The 22,407-nt window shown below is 37.7% G+C and overlaps 1 protein-coding gene across 1 annotated transcript in view; it reads right to left on the bottom strand.

Annotated features, from left to right (window-relative positions):
- Positions 1-22,407, bottom strand: part of LOC124155546 (exocyst complex component 4) — a 61,098-nt gene that overhangs the window by 19,731 nt on the left and 18,960 nt on the right. Inside the window, exons 12-13 of the mRNA XM_046529458.1 lie at positions 21,194-21,414; positions 726-1,041 (exon numbers count right to left, since the gene is read on the bottom strand). Coding sequence (XP_046385414.1) covers positions 726-1,041; positions 21,194-21,414 — 537 coding nt within the window. The remainder of the gene's footprint in view (positions 1-725; positions 1,042-21,193; positions 21,415-22,407) is intronic.

Raw genomic sequence — 22,407 nt, 5'->3', positions numbered from 1 at the left:
ATTCAGAGTTGTTTTTATATTCTCCGAGTATGCTGTGACAAAAAAAATGACTTAGCTTGATTTGTCCTCTTTCTATAAATACATATTGGATAAATCACGGGAGAAAGACACGGCGTTTCATGTAATTGTCTTCGGGAAATCTATGAAACATTGTGATTTTTTATTCACATGGTATTGTTTTTCAATGTAGCGCCCATTTTCTTTATTTTAAAGGTGAAAAGAGTTCAGGAAGGCGATCCTACGAGAACTACCGATAGTAATTGTAATTATGACGACTTTTCCACAGATTGCAATTACCCCGACTGCTATTTTTTACTTTCCTCGTTAGCACGTTTTCCTGGTTAGTACATTCATTTTTTGTGATTGCTTCAGAAACGTACTAAACAAGTTCCACTGTATATCAATGGCAGTGATGTCATGGCAAAATTAGCAGTGCCGGAACGTACTTTCCTTAACCTTTTTTATGAGTGAAATATTACTTCGAGTGTTTTTATCACAAGTTATTATTTACATTTTATTCCAAAATATTTTTGTTTCGGTTAGGAATGTATACATTAGAAATTTTGAAGCAAAAATTGATGAAAGTATTATTTGACTATTATGCCTTTTGTTAACCAGTGCCGGAACGGCATTAAGGGCATGCTAATTGTTTTCTTCGGCTAACAAAAAGTAGAAATCATGATCTATCAAACAAATGTCAATTTCATAAATCCATAATCACTAACCATGCTTTCTTGAAGTTGGGCAAGAACCTTCAACTGGTTGACATCTGAAATAATTTCATGGGCATTGATACCACCCTCTCCCAGATTCCCAGCCAAGATTTCAGCTTCACGGGCATTACGCTGGCGAACTTCCTCAGGGCTTTCCTCCTCCTCACTGCGTCCCTGGCCTCCAATCCGTCCCCCTACACCATCCAAGTGACCCCTGGCATTCTTCATTACATCATCACTAGCACCTCCATGATGATAAAGACCCTGCTTCACCATCTGCTGTTGCAGAGCTTTCTGAGCTTGAAGATCAGTCCAATTAGGCAATGACCTGAACGAAAAGAAGAGAAAAATGCATAATAAATTACAAGTCAGTTTGAGCAACTCAACAATGAATACACTTTTCAAATTTTCTTCAAAACCTTAATTTAAAATGCCACCAGAGTGCTTATTATCATGATTAGATAAATTTAGACAAGATTTTTTAAATTTACAGTACATACTCTCATTAATACAAACAACCTTCCTACAGAATTCTCATTTTTACAAAGCAAATCGTTGGTTCCCCCAAAAAGGCTAATCCAATCTATAGTAAAAGAAATATTACTACAAAATTTTGGTAATTATAAAATAACAAACCCCAGTCCAGGCAGTTACAAAAAGAACTTCATTTTGAAGTTCCACTGATAAGCAATGGAATTTAGATGGATTTACACTACACTACATAATAATCATTGTGCTATGTTTAAGATCTCCTCATGCACTGTGTCCAAGAGCATCAATTATGATTCATTTTTCAGTAGGACAAACTTAAGTATCCACGCGATATCATAAAATAACCTTCATTCCTTTGGCATTATAGTGACTCACTCATTAATTTGTACTATAGATCCCTCCGGTGTGAAACATTATCTGCATTTCAATACATCCCAGACTTTTACTTTAGTTTCAACCCAAAGCAGTTCTGACTCCGATTTCATTTCGACCCTGAGTTTAGCTCCCTGGGTATAAATGCATTTTGTTTTGTTTCTACATTTTGCTCCCTGGAACTAAACTATTGAAATTTTACTGGTTTTGACTTTCATTTAGTTTCTAATGCCATCGTTATGCATACTTCTTTCGCGGCCTTTCTCGACCGACTGACAAAAGCAGTAATCAATACTAACTGATTTTGTTGAACCTACCTTCCGTCGGCACCTAGGTGAGGGCTATCAAATGGGAGTCCATGACATGAAAAATTTTGGTCAAGATTTAAGTTATACGTTACTTATAGTTGTACCATAGCTAATAAGTACTCGGTTTGAAAACACTGACATGATTGGTCATGATAGGCACTTGGACTGTTTTTAACCATGGCTACAGCTTTATATTTCAAACGAGTCGATAGGCGCTTGATTACATCAAGCGGGTTCGAGAGGGGGGTGGGAACATGTTTGTGTCACGCGTATTCGAGTATTGGGTCCATAAGTTGCTTAAAAACGGAAAGAAAACACTTACAATATCGTTTTAATAGATGAAAAAGACGGATGATACGCTCTTTCGCTCTCAACAATACTTAACGTCGTCTTAGTAACCACGATGATATAAGCGTTAAGACCGTTTTGAAAAGAATATTTACGTAATGGAGAGAAATATAAAATTAACGACGGATGCACTTGTGAAATATCGCCGATTTTTCGTATTTTGACCCTTGTCCTAGAATTGTAGCTTTTCTCTTTCTGACTATGAAGATTTGAACCCAACATACTTAAAAGAATATAACAGCTTTTTTTACTATCGGACTGAGACCAAGTCAATGCACCAATACCCAGCCGATCAAGTTAATTTCGAAGACAGAAATCCAAAAAGTGCGGATCTATTAAATGTTATGACCTTTCAACCGAGAGAAGCTCAAACGCTCTGTCCTCAAAAATCCAGCATTCGCATATTCCTTGAGGTTTATTTATAAAAATTCGACAGTTCATACACATCATAACTGTTCATCTATTCATAAATATATGAGCGCGGAATAATGTGAAAGATATCTATCGCCTGGCCGGTAAATTATTTTCACAAACAGCCATAAAATTAGCTATTCTAAAACCTGTTCTTATTTGAGAGGGGGGAGATGGCAATATGAACGCAATATATAGGCACTCAAAAGTACTGTATAAGCTTGTGTAAGAGGCGCACACGTGTAAGAGGCGCACCCCTATTTTGAGGATCGAAGCTATAAAGAAAAAAAGATTTGCGACTTTTTTTGTCCTATCGTGCGGTGTCGCAGACGTATACCTGGAATTTCGACAGTTATCGAAATGTCCTCTTTCAGTACTATTTGAAAAAGCAAATTTTGATAACTGCGGCGGCATAAGAGGGAGTAGAAAGAGTTCCGATCCTCTCTTTGCATACGCCATCGCTCTACATTGCTTGTCCTACTCACGAACAATTTTGTTTAAAAGCTCTCGCAGGCGTATTGCTATAGAATTGCAGCCGTGGAAATTTTTAAGGCAAAACACGACAGGCAAATGGCATGAGCTTTCCCAAGAGATTGAACAACAATCGGGGCAATCTCAGCGCCGTAGGATAATAACCACGTCGTAGATTTAGGGCCTGTTGCACACACACCGATTTTGGACGGCCGGTAAAATATCGGCCGTCCACATTCCAATGGTGAACAATGGGAGAGCATTGGAGCTTGCACACGTACCGACCACACGCCGGCACCGGTAAAATGCCGTTTAGCTGCCGGCTATTGTCACTGTGGATCGCCGGCGCCGGCTCAAAAACTTAGCAACGTATCGTTTGACCGGTAAAAATCCGGCGTGTGTGCAAGCATCGCTTCGCCGGTAAAATATCGGCCAATATTTTACCGGCCGTCCAAAATCGGTGTGTGTGCAAGGGGCCTAACGGAACTACACTCGGCTCTCCATCAGCTAATGCCTCTGCCGTTTTTTTCCTTTCCGAGACTCCACAGGAAAATATCAACTTACAGGTGAACAATGGAAACGTGTTTCATCCCTACCCCATTCCACCAACTGACCTTTTTCGGTCTACCAGGTTCAATTCCCCGAGTTTCTGGAGGTCAAATGCTACGTGAGTCACCTTCTGAGGTCGAAGATATCTCGATATCTTTCAGCAATTGTATGACACGCACGAGGTTCTAAAAAGAATTAGACCTAACACGACGTATATCTTACAGCATTTAAGTTTTTTGAGCTCTAATTGATTGACACAAAGATTTATAGCTAAAATAAGGCTATTAATATTCAACATAGTCCAAACAGCACAATTTCGGAAGAAACAAGCGTAGCATAAGCGCATTCAAACAAGACGAGACGGACTGGAAACTCAGGCTACGCAAACTGCGTATATCACATTGCTGCGCCTTCGCCCCTTCGCTTTAAAGGCAACGACGTCACATACAAGATCGGACGTGTTCTTCCCTTTCTCCTTCGCTCGTAGCTTTAAATACGGAGGGGAGGGAGCCCTCTTCCCCTCGACCTCTCCTTCAGCGCTCTTCACTTATAAGCATTTCCGATTTCTTCTATCAACTATTAAGTCCAACAATGAGCACACTCGTTCGAATTTTTTCAACCGCAGGTTTTGACACCAATATTACTATATGCAGTATAAATGCCGCGGGATGCCCACTCGCGGCAATAAATTTAGCGCGCGCTCCGGAGCGAATCACCCCGCGCGATCTTTTCAATGTTCACCTCTGGGGTACCGACGTGACGGCGCGATGCTTGCAAAAAATTCAAACAGGAGCATTTTAAAAATACGTCACTAAGGTAGAAACTCCCCTGCCTGCCGCTTGATTTTGACCCAGGGTTTCAGATGACTGACTCACGCTGAAAACCAAGGCCACTCAGTTCCCCTTGAACTTGCAACCGGTGAAGGGGAGGGGGGGAAGATAAGAAGTTCGTGTAAGAGGCGCACCCCCATTTTCGGCTGCAATATCTGGGAAAACAGGTGCGCCTCTTACACGAGCTTATACGGTATAACCATGCACGAAAGTTTTTGTTATTAACAATACATATGAAAATAGATATTCTAAAATATATTTTTATTATCACTGTATAGATGGCGCAACCAACGCAAATCAGCGTAACACGGCTTTCATAACAGGTCGCGCAAGATTTTTTCATAATCATTACATATTCACAGCAAATTATCTTCGCCGAATTAACACAATTTTTGGTGATGGCATTTGTCGTGACGCCTTACGCGAGCTTTATTAGATATCGATTCCCGACTACTTGATCCAACATAATGTAAAACATTCTTAAACGATGAATTACGTGAGGGTGTAGTCTTCGTAACCCCAAATTTCAGCGTTGGTAAAGAAGTATGCAACAGGCATAACATATAGGCCCTACGTATGCTAGAAAACGAAATTAAAAATTTTAATAGCAAACTATCCGTAATTTCGTGTGGTTAAATAACCACGGGAAAAAGCAACCCTGGTATATAATGGTCAATATTACCGGTTAATATGATTGTAATTATTCCGCACATTAGGCAATCAATAATGCCACTGAAATGATTTGATGAAAGAATGGGTAAGGATGCGCCTTGAATATTGAATTTTTCGTATTTCAATGATGCATAAGGTAGTATGTAATTTTGTAAAGGAGATATATTATCAAAGGGAAATTAAAACTATTCAAAACAATCAAATATAAAAAATACATAAATGCAGTTAAGCATTTTGAAATGGTGTAATGCATGCAAACGTGATTGAAAGTAAAATAATAAGTCAATGTTTAAACCAAAATAATGAATTGGTTACGCTTACGTGTAGTAGAGTTGGTTTACCAGACATCAATAATCACTTCCAGCCTTAGCAACCACTTCGAAATCCTGAATGAAATCGTACGTAAAAACGATATGAGTGTATCGCCATTTACTTTACATTGAAATTAAATGTCAATATAAAATGAAAACTATGGTTGCCATGGAGCCCTTATTATAACGAAATATCTATATTACCGATCGTGTACTACCCTGAAAATATCGGAGAGGTACGGTCAATAGCAAAGGAGAAAATGAGTCCTATCGATATAATTTCATATCGATTTATTTTCATTAGGAGTCGTTACCCATCAAAATTATTTGCATGTGTGCATAGAGCTTTTCTATCTTACCAATAAATTAAAATTTATAAGCCCGTAACTATGTAAATCAGTCTAAAAAAGGGATCTATCGAATGCACACTTGGATCGATAATTACTTCGGCTCTAATCATTCGATCCGCTTGATTTAACTTTTGTCGAATAAAACACATTAACAGCTTTTATATATTTGACTTTCATATTCAAAACTTGATTAACAAAAAAGTTATTAGCGATTAAAGCGTAACTAAGGAGATTAGTATCGATATAACTCGCACATGAATCGATCGAGCGGAATGGCCATCATTTCAAAACTTGACCTTTTTGATTATAGTATTACCCTAAAAATTTCATTACTCTAGCTTGAATGGTTGCTAAGATATTCAAGATTGTATGCCCCACAAAAAAATGGCGATAATGATTTTTCGCGTGCAGGATATTTTTTGGAATTTAATTATGAATCAACCAAGAGGGTTACGGGGAAAGCAGTTAGAACGTGAGGATACGAAGTACCCTCTACGGTTTTTCCAGAAGATTCCAAATTTTCATATGGCACATGTCTCAAGGCCGAAATCCAAATTTGAAAATTCCCCCATCACGACAATGTAAAATCGAAATCGTTTATTCCTCGGAATTGTTTCGACATATGAAAATTCCAAGATAGCCAAAAAATCAACTAAAATATACTCTACCAATTTTTCGTACGATCATTGCAAGTTGGTCAAAAAAATTCCTAAACTTTTTCCATAAGAAAAGCACAGAAAACGTTCAAAAAATAATAAAAATACTGAATATCAATTCGTCACCATGACAGCCACACCAAAAAATCAACCAAAAAATCTTGTCTATGTCCATTGAATATCATGTTCCTAAAACATTTTAAAGTACAAAATAAAAGCGAAAAAGTTTTAGTCCCATAAGGCTCCCATGTTAATTCAAGTCGATATATCTCGAAAACTAATCGACTTTTTCAATTTTTAAGAATTTTTCTCCCGATGAATTTTTTTTTACTTTTACGTTCAAAAAGTCAAATATCCACACCTATCACAGTTTGGGCTGCTAATTTTGATGAGTCAGTCAGTGGGTAATCGATTTGCCATTATATATTAGCTTAACAAAGGGAAGGAATTTTGAAATACCGAAAACCAAGTGTTACCATTCATACCAGGGCGAGTGAATTCGGCTCAGAAGTATTTTATGTGTAAGACAAAGTATTACTGTGTAAATTTTGGGATAAAAGACTTGAATCTGAGAGACATGACACCTTGTTAAAGCACATCAATTGCAATACACATAAACGTGCAAAAGGAAGGGGACCCCCAAATCGACAGCTATCATTTGAACAGACAGTTACTACGTCAAAGAAAGTAAAGGAGGCAAAAGAGGAATTTGTAACAGAAGCATTTTTAAATGCTGGAATTAGTGTAAAGAAACTTGATAATCCAAAAATTCGGGAAAGGCTCTCGAAGTACATATGTGAAGGGTAGTGGGTACTGCCATCTGCTGATTGTATTTGCCAAGAATAAATTCTGATTATAAGGAAGCAGGCAGAGCTTAAATATTTTATTATTGGTCTAAATTAATGCAATGAAACTGAAAACAAATTTCAGTACTATTTGGTTAATTTTTGCTCTGGTCTTCCTCACAAAGACAATTAATCAAGTGAAGTGTTCACAGTGCACCTTTTCTTGTTCGCTCGTTTTAAAGCAAATCTTAGCCAAAAATAAAACCACTTTCATCTTGTTCGTATCTTGAGGACTTATTTTGTGTATTTGGGAAGGTATCACGACTGCGTCATGACACCAGATGATCATGACAATAGGAAAACAACAAGAAACTGCTGAATGAATTCAGAAGGCAAGAGCTAGGCAGTCAAAAATTATGTTTTCTTTATGATCACTTTTCAAGCAGATAACTTCAAAGCCAAATGAGACTATTTTACGCTACATACTTTTATGCAAGAAATTTACCTCTTTAGTCAAAAAAAATATAGAGCGCACCATTAATGCTTAATTTAGTTTTAATGGTAAGAAGCTATTGTCATTTCAAATCCATCTTTCGTCGATTTGATTACCATTGAGCTATTCCAGGTATACATGACTTTAATACAGTTTGATTACAATGATACTAATTTAGTTTTTTATAGATGATATGTTATGATTGAGGAAGTGCTGGGATGATATTCACCTGCTTTCTACAATTGTTAAAATTAAACGAATGAGCTTGTTTTTTTATATTTTTTTGTAATTCAATCGTGTATACAATACACATGACTCTGAAGCTATTCCACAGCGTGACTATAAGCATGGGACATTGAAGGAACATAACATTTTTGCAAGGTGTATTTTATTTGAGATGATTCCTAACAGAGACATATTTTACAAAATTAGTCATTATGAACCTCTGGTGTTTCAGTCCTTTGAACTTTGTAATAATGAGAGTATACTGTTATAACTTTCTAAAACTTCAAGTAGAAATATCTTATAGCATAATGATATACAAAATTTAGATTCCTAAAAAATTAACAAGTTTGCATAAAGGCTTCAAACTTGTCCATTTAAAGTAGCTCACTTCTTCAGTCTCTAGTGGCAACCACAGCAATAACATCAGCTGAAAATGAAACAGTAATGGAAAAAATCAAAATATAAAGGTTTCAACAGCTGATAAGGCTATTTTTCGCCATTGCTGATGTCAAAACGTGAATATTAGGCCAAAAGCTAACTTTCAAGTATACGGTGTGGTAAAATAAATTAAAAGCAAGAATATGTTTTAAGTCCACAAAACATTAGACATTACAATAGTATACACACAATGGGAAAAAGATGTTTAAGGCAGCAATCTTGAACTGGAAAAATTCTATAGAGGATTGCAAGGATTGCTTTAAGGCCATTTCACACGGTGAATTTTCATTTGAATGATCTTGCGAATGACCATCATTCACCAGGTAAAACAGAAATTTCCTGCTCTCGAATGATCATTCGAATGAAATTTCAAGCATTTTCTAATTAGCTTGAGTGATTTCCTTGAATGATACCAGTGCTTGGCGTCCATCTCGCCACTGGCACCACCTTGGAATTATGAGATCATATATAAAAACTTTGGAAGCATAGTAACCCATGGGATAGCTCGAACAATTAATATGCACTTTGAGAGAACGTAAATTCACAAAAATCAATTCTCTTAACACTAGGAGGACGGGATTTCCACGCTACCTAGAAGGACGGCTTGGGGTCATTTGACCCCTAAAATATATTTTGGAATAAAACGGCTTATTTTCATCCAATATTCAGTTTAACCGTATTAATTGTTAAATCAGTTCATTAAAAACACTATTTAACATTTTAAAATATTATTTCCATTGTCAAAAGTTAATAACAATTATTTTAAAAAATCATTAATTAAACCATATTTAGTTGTCGATTGCAAATCTAATCATGAAAATACATGCACTCAATGCAAAATTTGTGTTTTATGTTTAAACAATAGGCACACTGGGTGTACTGAATTAGCATTAATTTTTTTTAATTATTACTTTGTTGTAAATCTCAGACAGACAGTATTTTTTCAGCGCTGTTTCCACAAAATATGTATTTCTTTGCACTATTTTGTACATTGGAGGATTTATTCATCTACATCTAAGTCTACATACTACCCCGCAAGCCGCCTAAAAGGCGTGTGGCAGGGAGTGTTAGGACACCAGCCATTTGCACATGAAAAGTAATTTGGAAAATGGAATGGAAATTGCTGCAATTCGGTGATATTTGGCACCTTTTTCTTTTTTGTGCCCGTGTAGATAAGGCTATTATATTTGGAGACGTGTAAATAAATTGATAAATGCTATCCATCATATCTACTCCCGCTATGTTTTTATCAAGAAATAGGATGGTCTCTGGTATTCTTTTACTCATTTCGGAAATAGTGTCGTCTGAGATCATGTTGCTAAGTAAAAGTACATTATTGTTATAGTTAACCTGATTCTACATAAGAGTATGGCCTGAGGTATTTTTGAACACTCGCGTTGAATGGATTACAGAGCTATTTTAGGGGCCAAGGATATTCGTGTGTTGCGCCTGTTTTTTTTAGATCGTCCCTGCAATAGAAGTTTCCCATTTCTTCCTAATTTTCTGCTAGCTGGAAGTATTGAATATAATTGTTACAAGTTACATTTATACCTGAATTCTTGTATGTTACCGTCATTTTAGTAACTATTTATTTCCCCAATGCCTGATTTGATGGCCAATCTTCATCTTTGCCTCAATATGGAAATTCACAAAGGCTCTATTTTCATTTCACATCTGTCAAAACCCAGTATTCGATTCCAAATTTGTCTGCTTTATTTGGAATATACCTCATAAAAGGGCAGCTGCATTTCACTGGATAGAGCTTTGCAATTGCTGTTACGCCAACGTCGCCATCGGATTCACTATTTTGGATTTCGTCGCTTCCATCACACGCAGATGATGATGGATTGGTCAGAATGTCGTTGAACTGATGTTTTCGATTCACTTCCAGACTGATCGTCTATATTCCCTACTGCTATTTGAATGGCGACGATTCTCTTCTCTTGATATATTTCTCGATTTCTTACTTTCTTCCTCTAACTAATGTTCCTCTATTTATTATATATATTATTCCTCTAAGTAATGCTAATTGCCGTTTGAAAGCCAGGAACTCAACCCCCAACCATATTCTAATTCGTATCTTCCAAGAACTTGCAGTAATGCTTCTTCTACATCCTACGTGCTGATTCCAAGGGTAGGATTCACACTAGAATTTTACAGTCCACCCAATTGCTCCGCTATCTCAAAAATAGACAGGATTTTTCCCTAGGGCGCAGTGTGCAGTCCAAAACCCCTCCCCAAACCCCGACAGGGTCAGGCGGCACTAAGGTTGGACACATGGCAAAGGTGCAAGGCCGAGTGACAGTGCCGTCAGGCCAGAAAATTGAAACAGTTATTCGTAAATCTGATGAAGCGATAATGAAAGATAATGTCTCTATGAACTCTGAATCTTGGCCTACGGAAAACAATCATGGGATACGTGATGATTTTCCAGTGTGGGTAATACAATAATCATTGTACAATTAAAGAAATACAAAATTAAAATATCATAATTGAATGAATTTTACGCGTGTTATTTCCCTTTGCTGCCCATAAAATATCGAAAGATTGAGTTCAAGAAGTCACTATGCCTAGGTTTTTGAATACAGGTAGGAGCCCTTAGGACGAACTGGCATTGAACCGGGTACTTGCTCGTTCAAAATGAAGCAATTCATCTACCACACTAGCCTCTCGATGATTATATGATATAAATAGCACAAAAGAGCCCACAGGCAAGAAAAAAAGTAGAAAATAGCGCGAAAGCAAGTTGTGGGTCAAATGACCCCCAGCCGTCCTTCTAGGTATAACATGTCATAAAAATTTCAAACAAAACACAAAAGTCGAATTTTCACTAATTTATCAAAATATGGCCCAAAATAAATAGAGTGAAAAAGTTTCAAAATTTTTAAAAATATTTTAATAAGAGAAAAATAAATTTGAATTCTGAAAATGGGTCAAATGACCCCTTCCGTCCTTCTAGTGTTAGGTGGGTAATTCTGAAATAACATTCGGGATATTTCATGAATAAAAATGTTGTTTTTCTTCAAGTATACATTATATTTTGTTTAATCTGCAATCATTAAACTATATTTCAAGATTTGAATGCTAACCTTCAGGGTAAGAGTCCCAATTAATCACAAAATCTCTGTTTATACAGTGAACACATTCCAACGAAAACAAGCCATTATATGTTGGCCCACCTATGAAGTCACAATATAGCCTATAAGTCACGGGGAATACCCCATAAACTAGCCCATGAATGTCACAATCGATTTCCTTCCCCTGCATCAATATTTAAAGAACAGCAAATTCTCTGTGGTGACTAATTTAGGTACATACTTATAAAACCTTAAACAGTAATTACATGTAATATCCCATAAGTAGGGGCACCGAATTTTCGCAAACCGCGGAACGCAAATTATAACGCAAAATTTTCAAGGCTGCGCGAAATTCACTTAGTTCCGCGAAATTTCGCATTTAAGCACTTTTTCTGCGAATTTGGCGCGATATTTTCCACCATTACCGATAAAAAATACCCCGTCACTTCAAGGTCTATTTAAAAACCGGTATCAAGAACCGATCGCATAAATTCGGTGCTTTGCAACCGGCACGGAACTATGGCGAGGATTTGAATTTGGCGCCCAAAGCCGAAATGGTCTGCAGCGTATTCATGGCCAAAAAGTGAAAAAAAAATATTAAAAAAAACGCATAAATTATTTTCCGATTGCATTTCGTCCATGTTTTTTTCATTTGAGAGTTGCTTGCTAACTCGCGCGTTTAAGGGTTTGTCAGTTTGTCGCTCTCGCCAACATTGTAACATTCTGTAGCTGCGGCCATGGAAGGAGGAGGATATTAACTCCTCCTACTTCCATGGCCGTGGCCTCTTAGGCCGCTTTCAAACAAGGTGACTTTTCGTCTGCCACCGTCCACAGCACGGTGACGTTATCTCAATTCTACTATAGGTCTATGGATGGACTGGATGGATGGATGGACTATAGGTCTCTATGGATGTCTTCAAATGAGTCGAATTGCGCCGTTGACGGCACGGCGCCCATTTCAATCCCGCCCGGCGATGCGCCGTCTACGGGGGGTGCGGTCCGTTGAACCATAGAGTAAGTATATATAAAATATGAATGCGAGATTGGATCTCTACACTGAAAAACAATGCACTGATTGCCTTTCGCTAACGGTCATAGCCTCTTCACCACAGTTGGTAACTAAAGCTTAAAAGTATTTGGTAATGAATTCTTAAGCGCGCAGCTGCAAACGAACACAAAGAGGTATGGATCAGCAGTGGCATTTTTGGGAATAGGGGTGGTCGGTGACCTTGATTTGTTTGCTTGATAGCGGGATGAGTAATGGCCCATTCTGTTACCACGTCGAAAATGAAAAGGTTCTTTCGGCTGTACCAGGTTTCTACTTCGGGTCTTACATAAGGGGCTGGGGATCATCTAATGTATGCTTTTGCCTTTCCTTGAGACCTTATTCTGATCATAGTTGTGGTAATCGTCGTCTCGTCAATAACAAGACGCATTGTCGCTTGAGGAAAGTTTTGTTTTTAGCGTTAGCATTTAGTTGAGGTTCTTAAAAGTAAAACAAATAGCGGCTGCAATTGGGCCCGGGTTCACTCATAGCTTAAATTCTTGCCTCGTTATATGAATGATTCCCTTCTCCCAGGGGCCGAAAAACGAAATATCCAAAGATACATTTTACGCGGTGAGCATTTATACAGCATTATCAAATGGAGTATTTTTAGCATATTCCGATTGTTAAGTTGTTGCGGCACTAGAAAAATATGGCAATAGGGTGGTTTCCTATTATGTATTTTTTTATTGCCTATATCGGAAGATTATTACTCCTGGAGTACGTATTTCACGCTTTTAGATTTTTAAATGACGATATCTATTTTTCACGATTAAATGAAAAGTGAAAATTTTCAAGCGCGCGAAAACGCGACGGGTAAGGAAATCTCTCCGTGTGACGTATTTCTGGTTCCCCCTCCTGCCTTGTGAGGTGACCTTGATCGAGGCTCTGAGCGCTGATAGGACGCAGGATGCTAGCGGGTAGCTGAGTACCTTGCTGGATGGTAGCGCTTGGCTTAAAAAAGGTTAATTAATACCTTATCAAACGAAGAAAACTTTCCGACCTTAGCCAGTTTTAATGTGTGATTATTATGAGATGTTTCCCTGAGCTCTGTGCCTCATGCATGCATTGGTAACCTCAGACGATGTATAACTCCTATCCTCTCGTGTAGAAACTAGGTCCCTGTGACGTCACGTGGAGTGGCATCGCATGGGCGCCAATCTGGCCCTTTTCAAATGAGGATAAAAATGGACCATTGCCATTCGTCTAAACCGGTATTTCTAAAACGAAATAATTTGTATATTATGAATACAGTAATGGTGGGTAACAAATCGCAATCAATGCCTTTCGGTTTCTTTGATGAAGGAAACTACCCTATTCAAAACTATCTGCCCTCCCCTTTTTCGGAATTAAACCTCCTATTATGCATGCAGTTTTGTGAATCGAAACTGAAAACAAAATTTGCTTCGTAGGCCTCATGGGGAATCCTAATCCATAGGCTAAAATATGTTATCGCGTTAGAATCTTGAGTTATCCATTCATTAATTGTTATAAAATATTTGATTCCATGTGTAGTAGATATTGATTGCTTTTCATACACAATTTAACAATCCAAAACCTATTTTTTTGCCTTTGATAACAAGTTATTCATTTAAATACTGATTTTCAACACTAATACAGGATTTGTTTCAATCATGCAACATAAAGTAGGTTCGAAGATTTTCGCGGCGTTGATCAGATTATCTCTGTATTCTCTTCGGGTTTCCACCGCGTCCGTTGGCTTTTGTCGAAACTGTTCTCGCCAAAAGGCAACGGACACGGTGGAAACCTGAAGAGAATGCAGAGATCATGCAGCATAAAGTTTTAAGTCCAAACTTCGAACTGCAACCGACCTGTTGACGAGCCTTTCCGGAAATACTTCCTCTGAGTGGCTGAAATGTCATCTATCAATGATTTTCCCGAGGTGTAATCCTCATTTTCCTCCATTGTTTGGGACTTACGTCCCTACGAGTAAAAACTGGTGATGTGTTTTTAGAAGGTTAAAAAACTTCCATCTGATGTAAAAAAATTTCAACGTAGTCGATGTACAAGTAGCCCTCTGGCGCGAGAATGTAGGAAAACAAAATTGTGCGATATATATATATATATATATATAATTATATTACCTTTGCTAATCCAAGTACATCTCAACGTATGAAAGTTAATCACAACCAAGTTGATTTTGATTAATCAAATAGAAGGTAAACGAAGAAGATTTGATTATTTCCAAAGCAGAAAAAAGGAAGTGTGCTAATCCGTAAAGAGGTCTCATGCATCGCAAATGTGATGATATGTTGGACGATACCTCATTCGTGATTCTCCCCCGTGATCCAACGGATAGATTCCAAAAAAGTGTTAAAAAAGCTTCATCTGCCTGCTCTAATTTTATAAGTCAGCCCCTAAATTAAATATCATCTTTAGGCAATTTTGTAATTTTGTCCGGCTTTTTCCGATTTCCGCCCACTGTGCGATGTCCCACGGTCAAATTTGCATCAAAATTTGATGCAACTAACGCGCACCCTGTCCGACGGTCAAAATTTCATCCACCTGGCTTTTGGTCCAATCATTTGTACAAAACACCGTTTTGTCCCAATGGATAGGGCAGGTTCTAAATTTTCATCCAATTGGATGAAACCAACCATTCACAGGGCCCTTGACAAAAAAGCATCGCCAAGCGCTGACACAGAGGCCACATAGGTTAAGCCGGTGTCCCACGGTCAAATTTGCATCAAAATTTTTGGACAAAAATATTGATGCAACTGGATGGGGGTGTCCCACGATGCATATCATTTGGACGAAAAGGAAAAGGAAAAAGACGATATTTATGTAAACAAATTTGGAAGCTTATGGAAGTGAAGGATGCTGTCTTTTTTAGCAGGCGAAATTGTCTGAACAGGCCTCTTGAACATTAAAGAGGCGAAAAAAAGAAAACAGAAGGAATGCTGAACTTGGCCTTGGCTGGAAAGGGGGTATGAAAGCGTTGGAATAAGCATGCTAAACATGATGGAGAAGGAGTTGGTCGCCGATGTTCCCGTATATTATCGATAATAATTGACGATAAGTGAGGATATTTTCATGTCCCTTATCAGCAAGGCTGACGGCAGAATAAAACAGCAGGATACAAACGTGAGGCAGTTTATTCCCACAGTGAAAATATTATTGATAAATTATGTACATTGTGGTTGAGAAGATGTTATGAATAGTGCTGTAAACGTGCATTTAAATCACATTTTTTCTCTCCTAATCTAGCAGTTGCTAAAATAAGGTCTTTATCCTATAATAATAGTGATAGAAACGGGCAGCTGTAGTGTTTCACAGTAATAATCGTCATTTCATATTTGTCATTTCTCCAGCTGCTCACTCGCTCCGATTACATGCCCGACACAAAGATAACCTGTAGAATTCGGTCTCGATACTTTAAGTAAATCTTTTATTATTTCCAAAACATCCCTCATTGTATTGCGATTCTAAAGATAGCTTACTTCTTATTAAAGATCAACTCATTATTACGTATTTCCTAGTTGAGAGTTTCCATCGCCTATCGTGTCCAATTTTTGCTCCTTTCACTTTTAAGACCACACCAGGCGATGAAATAGACGATCACGAACGTATAAATATATTTGAAATAATGTTTTGTGAATTCACTTTGCGGTATGGTGACATTATAAATTCAAAACTAAACCATTTAGTATTCAATACAGTACTAATGAAAAAACTCAACCGGTTTCGATATTTTCAGGTCTTTATCAAGAGGTTTACGATAACGCTAAAGACCTGAAAAGAAGGAAACCGGTTGGGTTTTTAATGCATACTGTGTGGAATACAACAAAGTTTGCAAATGAGCATTTTAATTAATAAAAATATATATTATGGACACAGAAATAAACTTGGATGAAATAAATAAATAAATAAATAAATTGTACCAGATGATGGGTCTGTGAGCCGAAACGCATCGTACGCATTAAAATGTTGTGGAAAATTGCTACCAGGTTGTATTTAAATAAATGTGAAATCTTTTGTATATTTATTCGCATGTTGTTGTTTGTTAACTTTTACGTTTTATATGTCCTTTATTCCTGAAATAAGAATCTCCAAACCAACAATTCCTATTATCATAAATGTTTCTCCGCTTTTGCATCAAATTTTCACCGTGGAACTAATTCACGGGTAATATTTCCTTGCCTTATTAACTGGAGTGCAGAAAGTTTCACAAAGTGGCTCAGTAATATGTCTTCCGACAAAATACCATCGGCGATATTATCTCTCAAATTTGCCAATGTTCCAGTAACGCATTGCGGAAGTCTGCAGCAATTCGTCAAAGGAATCACTCTGTCTCACATAGTATCATTCGATATTCGAGCATATCTCCTCTCACAATTTCATCAAAATCTGTGGTGGTTGAGTGAACACTTCCGCAACCCTATCTAACTGATAGCCTATTCGTTTAGTTTTGCGAATATATATATTTATAGGGTCGGGGACCCCCCTGAAAATTCCCTCTCTCTCCTGCTTGACTTTCGGACAGCAATCTTTTAAGTGCATGAGACAGTTTAAACACTTACTTGCAGCTGCATGTTGTAAAACTGTTTTCAGTTGGAATGAGGAAAGCCAAGCAGAGGGAAGAATTGTGGAAGACGCGGCTCACCAGGCGAGAAAAAAAATCCCCTATAGGAGCCAATTCTCTCAGTCCGATGTAAACATCGTCTTCCCTTCCTTCGATGCTAGGGAGACTGCGGGAGAGTTAAGGAAGAGGGGAGGGCGGGAAGGAAAGGGGAGAAGCTAGGAACCTTGAGACCTGACTCTCTCACTCAAGGGCCATCTATCGGCTGTTTGAGAATTAAAACAGTCGATACGATTTCCTCCTATGCCGTGAGCCCTCTAGAATATACAGTGGAACCTCGTTAAAGCGAGTACGGGCTATAGCGACACCCCCGCTATTACGAGAGATAGCCGATGCACCGTCAATTGACCCTATATTAAGCGTGTTAAAAATTCGTTTTTACGAGACCCTTTCGGTGTCGGCTCTCGCGATAGCGAGGGTTTCACTGCCGGAAGACTTTCATGAAGACTCCTAAACCTCTGTAATTGCTAGCGATCTGTTAGAAATGAAGTTAATGGAGTGCTCAGTCTCAAATTTATGTGGTAAACTGTCGTTCGATAAATATAATGATTGACGAAACAATGCTTTGCATGATTTTTATTCAGTGCGGCACTTATAAATTTTTGAATAGTTAGTCGTTATTTGAGTAAGGAAATTTAGTGATGCAAAAAAACATCGCCTTTCGTCTGTATTAATGCTTACGTTTATCGGATAGAAATTTATCTGTCGCCGCACCACTCCTGTTCCTGTATATCTGTTCGCAACAGGTATATTGGCTATTATTTGCTCCACCTCCGGTAAAGCGACAATTCGCTATAGCGAGTGTTTATTAGTGCACCTTGGGGTGTCGTTATATCGAGGTTTCACTGTACTTACTCTATGGTTGAACGCAATATAGACTACGCTACAATATAGACTACGCTATGCTTTCAGACGAAACGACCTTTCGCTGGCCGCCGTTCACGTGAAATTCAGGCGGCTTTCTGACAAGACGACTCTCTGCAACCCCGTGTGCCGTGCTGTGGACGGCGCCTGCAGAAAATCGTTTCGTCTGAGAGTGGTCTTAAGATTGATTCATGAATATATTATTTATATTCTTCGACATAGGAGCAAAATGCATTTCGAGAGCCTATTCCTAAATTGATAAACCTATGCAAGGCGTGGAAAAGGGTGGTTATCCTGCAGAATGCAACACCGCATTACAATTTTGCGTTAATTCATGGCCGCACAGTTTATCCAGTGTCGCTGTACCAGCGTTTTGAGCAGTTTATTGTTGAGGTTATAAGAACTGTGACAGTGAAGCATGCAAATCAGTTGTCAATTAAAGCAACAATTTAAGCTAGCTACATCACAGAATGTATTTTGATCCGACTTACAAGTTACAACAAAAAACCTGGTGAAAGAACCAGTGTCTGCCTGATGTAATGAGACATATTGGTCGATCATGCATTCTTAACAACGTGTTACTTAATTTTTTTACTTGGCAAAGAAAATTATGGAGACATTTTTTAAAGAGCTTTCCTGCTGATTAACATCTTTCGTGAAATTATTTTCATTCACTTCTTGTGGTTGTTCATTTAAATTTGCCATTAATTCAGATAATTAGAGTTCATCCTTGGAACTGCGTATTGAGAACCGGTGGGGGAGAACCAGACTGGTATCTATCGAGAACCGAAAAAATTTAAGAACCAACTCAACCTTAATTTATTGAATCCCTTTACCCTAGTCAGCAATGCACAGTTTGGAAAAGAAAATGAATCTTCTCTTAATAGTCTCAAAAAATCAGTGCAACTTTCCATGTGTGAGGTCCTGAAGCAAATAGGCGTAAAGACTAATACGAAGTTGTCATTCCTTGTATACAGTGACCCAAGGAGGAACGTTATTACAGCCTTGGGAAGATTATTCAACACAAGGTATATTGACAACTGATGTGAATGACTTAGGCACAATTGTTGCTAATGTCCTCATATTATCATTAACAGAAACTCAAGAACTTCTTGGCTATTCTGCTTTGAAGGATTCTGTTAGATCAGTTCAGGAAGAAGGAAAAGAATTTTCAATACTTCCACTAATTCTTGCCCATTAAAATGATTTTCCCCATTTTGTAGAAAATAGTGTGAAAACCATGTGGATACCTGTGGCAAATGTAGTTGCAGAAAGAGGCTTTTCCATGTATGGAAATATAAATAAAAGAACCACTGAACTTCCAAAAAATGCAGAATTAAAGTCAAGTTTGACCAATGGATCTCAATTCCAGTAAAAGAAGGATTCAGCCAATTTTAAATTCCAGAGTATGAATAATTTCCGATGGCATATTCCAAAAAACAACTTTTATAGATAGGAGCAACCTATTAGTAGATAAATACATATTTGCGAGTGTTGATATTATATTTTTGTGTAAGACCTTAAAGACTTTTGTTATCAACGTGTTAAGTGAAAACTATACACTTTTTACATCATGCAGGCCAATGAGACAGTGAAATTTAGACCAATCAAAAATATTCCCCGTCTGTACAACTCCCACATCTCTCTAGCGTTATGAGGTTGAAATATGTACATACATAGCAAAGAGTGTTAGTGGTATGTGTACCTAACAAATGCTTAACTTATTCCTTTAGCATTTGCTTTGACCCTTCTTTATCAAGGTTTTTACCATTAAAAATATATTTAATATGGAAATAAGCATTTTTATTGTTAAAATTAATGTTCTGGGGATAAAAAAGGAATATTTATGACGAGTGAATTTTTATGACGAAACTGTATTTTTTGTGACGAAATTGAAATTTTATGACGAAATTTTAAACCGAAATTGACAGATTTTTATGACGAAATTCACAGTTTTTATTCACCGATAATCTTTGCCTCTACCCATAAGATATCTTAAGAGCATTCGTACTCCTGTGAGAATTAGGAAGTAGCAAGCATTGAGATAACATTGGGCCAACTTAATGGTACAAAGTATTAAGATGCTGAAGCGCGCTCTTTCGGAAATAGAGCAGGCCCCTTCCTTTTTTCTCTTCTCGGTACCTTCCTCCTCTTGCACAGCAATGACCTTTGTTCGACTGCATTGTGAAGTCTGTGCACCCGACAGGACCCTAAGCATAAAAACTCCTTGTCGACTGGCCTTCACCCTTGCAGATTCTTTGCTCTAAGCTTAACATGTTTTTTATTGGTGCTGGATGCTGCAGCATCTCCCAAAGTTAGGATTTTTCTGAGCGAGAAACAACGTACAGCTCTTCCCCAAATTATTTTTTCACTTACTTTCTAATTTACTGAATCGGAAGGGAAAATACTTTGGATAGCTATTTGAAGAGTAAGTTTCCTTCGGATCATATTCTATAGCACACTATCTTGAAGCATAATCATGGTTGCACTGCAGCGAAAACAACTTATTACTTCGTTACGGAATCACAAAATGCACGACAGGAGCAATTTCTTAAAGGGGTTTTCCGCTATCCATTACATACCATTTTAATCCCTCTCATTTCTTTGTACATCATGCCTAACCAAAAGTCAAAGCAATACAAAATTATACTCAAGCGCACATGTAAACGAAGCATTTCATCATCTGCGACTTCCAAAACAAATCATATGGTCAGAAACGGTCGGAAATATCATTATAATTGATATGCATTATCGATAGTCGCACCAGTGTGCATCATTTCTGTGCAGAAAATTTGCCGAAATCATTCACTGTGTAAAGCAGTCACAGCTAATGAATTTAATTCGAATGATTATTACAATGATCATTCACTGTGTTAAATGGCCTTTAGTAACTGAAAAATGGATGATCTCACAAAACAAACTGTATTCAAACAATGGACAATTGGCACTCCAGTACTCAAGTTTTGTTAATGGTAAATCCTTCAGGAAAATCATACTCCCAATCATATGTGAAAATATGAAGAAAATTTCTCAATGGGATAATCAATTCTCATATCACCTTCCATTTCCAGTAGAATGACAAAATTTGAAAAGCACTGACGTATACCGTAAGTTTTTAGAATTTATTTAAGGATAAAAGAAGTACTAGGAGAGTACAAAATCAATAAGTAATGTTGAACTGACTTGAGAAATCGGCTGATGTCCTCATCCTTGAGCCATGCAGCACTGAACACGCGCTTATCTTCAGAATCAGGTTGCACAATGCTTCGGTATGCAGCATGACATGTTTCCCTGTAGCTACGCAGAACACTGCACATCATTCCTAAAAAATTCTCAGCATACGTGGGCAAGGAGTATGACAAGTTCTGGAGATCTCTAATGCACTTTTCCACAGTAATGGTGCTCTGAAAATTTTTTAAAGAGTAATTTACAAATCATTACAGCATCAAGACATACTAAGCTTATGCTATGATACCCAATACAATCAAAGCCCACCTATAACTTTTTCTTACAGAATGATACAATACGTGTACATAAAACATATTTGAAACTAAAACGTTCTTACAAATATGTATCTCTTGGGATGCAATCCTTATTCAAAGGACAAATACCTCACCATGGGCAGGTGATAAAACATACAATAGGTAACATGCCATTTTCTGAACTGATATGCAATACACCCATGTCTCGTATAGCGCAATTTCGACTAGCGCAATTTCGATATAGCGCAAATTCGTTCCTCAGGGAAACATTGCAACGCAGTGTAGCCTAATCAAAAATCTTAAACGCTCTCGTGATAAAACGTGAACGAAATTGCTATCATTTTACACATATTAATAGTATTGCTTGCTTCAAATCTTCTAATTTGTTTATGTATTAATCGAAATCTATTGCTGTGCAATGGCCAAAAGCATTACTCGTCATTGGGTCCAGATAGTCGGCCTACCGAAGTAATTTATCTCGTCTCCTTAACAGAATGAGTTGATTTAGATCATAAATTAAGCTTGGGGCTAGTGGAAATGAGTTTTTTAAGCAATACTGGTTGAGACGTAATTTTTACCGTCATAGATTATAGGGCGATTGACTTTCCAGGTAGAGGCTCTACGCTAAAACCTTCAAGGTCATCGGTATTCGCGGGGGAGAGATGGAGCGGTGGCCGAGTTGCGTATGAATAGCATCAACACATAAAAGGGTCCGCTATAGAGTCTCAAACACAATAGCTTCGTTCCCTCCCCGCAGTCGTAGGCCCTCTGCGTCTCAAGAATACAGTTCAGCAGTATAGAAGGTGATTTCGATAGAGCCATGCAGAGTAAAAACCAAGAGAAAATGGCAAAAAATAGGAATGCGGGTAAAAAAATCAAGAATTTATCAAGAAAAACCATAAACCTAGAAGAGAA

This window comes from Ischnura elegans, chromosome 3 (assembly GCF_921293095.1).
Source record: "Ischnura elegans chromosome 3, ioIscEleg1.1, whole genome shotgun sequence".
Classification (NCBI taxonomy): Eukaryota; Metazoa; Arthropoda; class Insecta; order Odonata; family Coenagrionidae; genus Ischnura; species Ischnura elegans.
The sequence above is the reverse complement of the archived record's forward strand: the minus strand, read 5'-3'. Positions and strand labels throughout refer to the sequence as shown.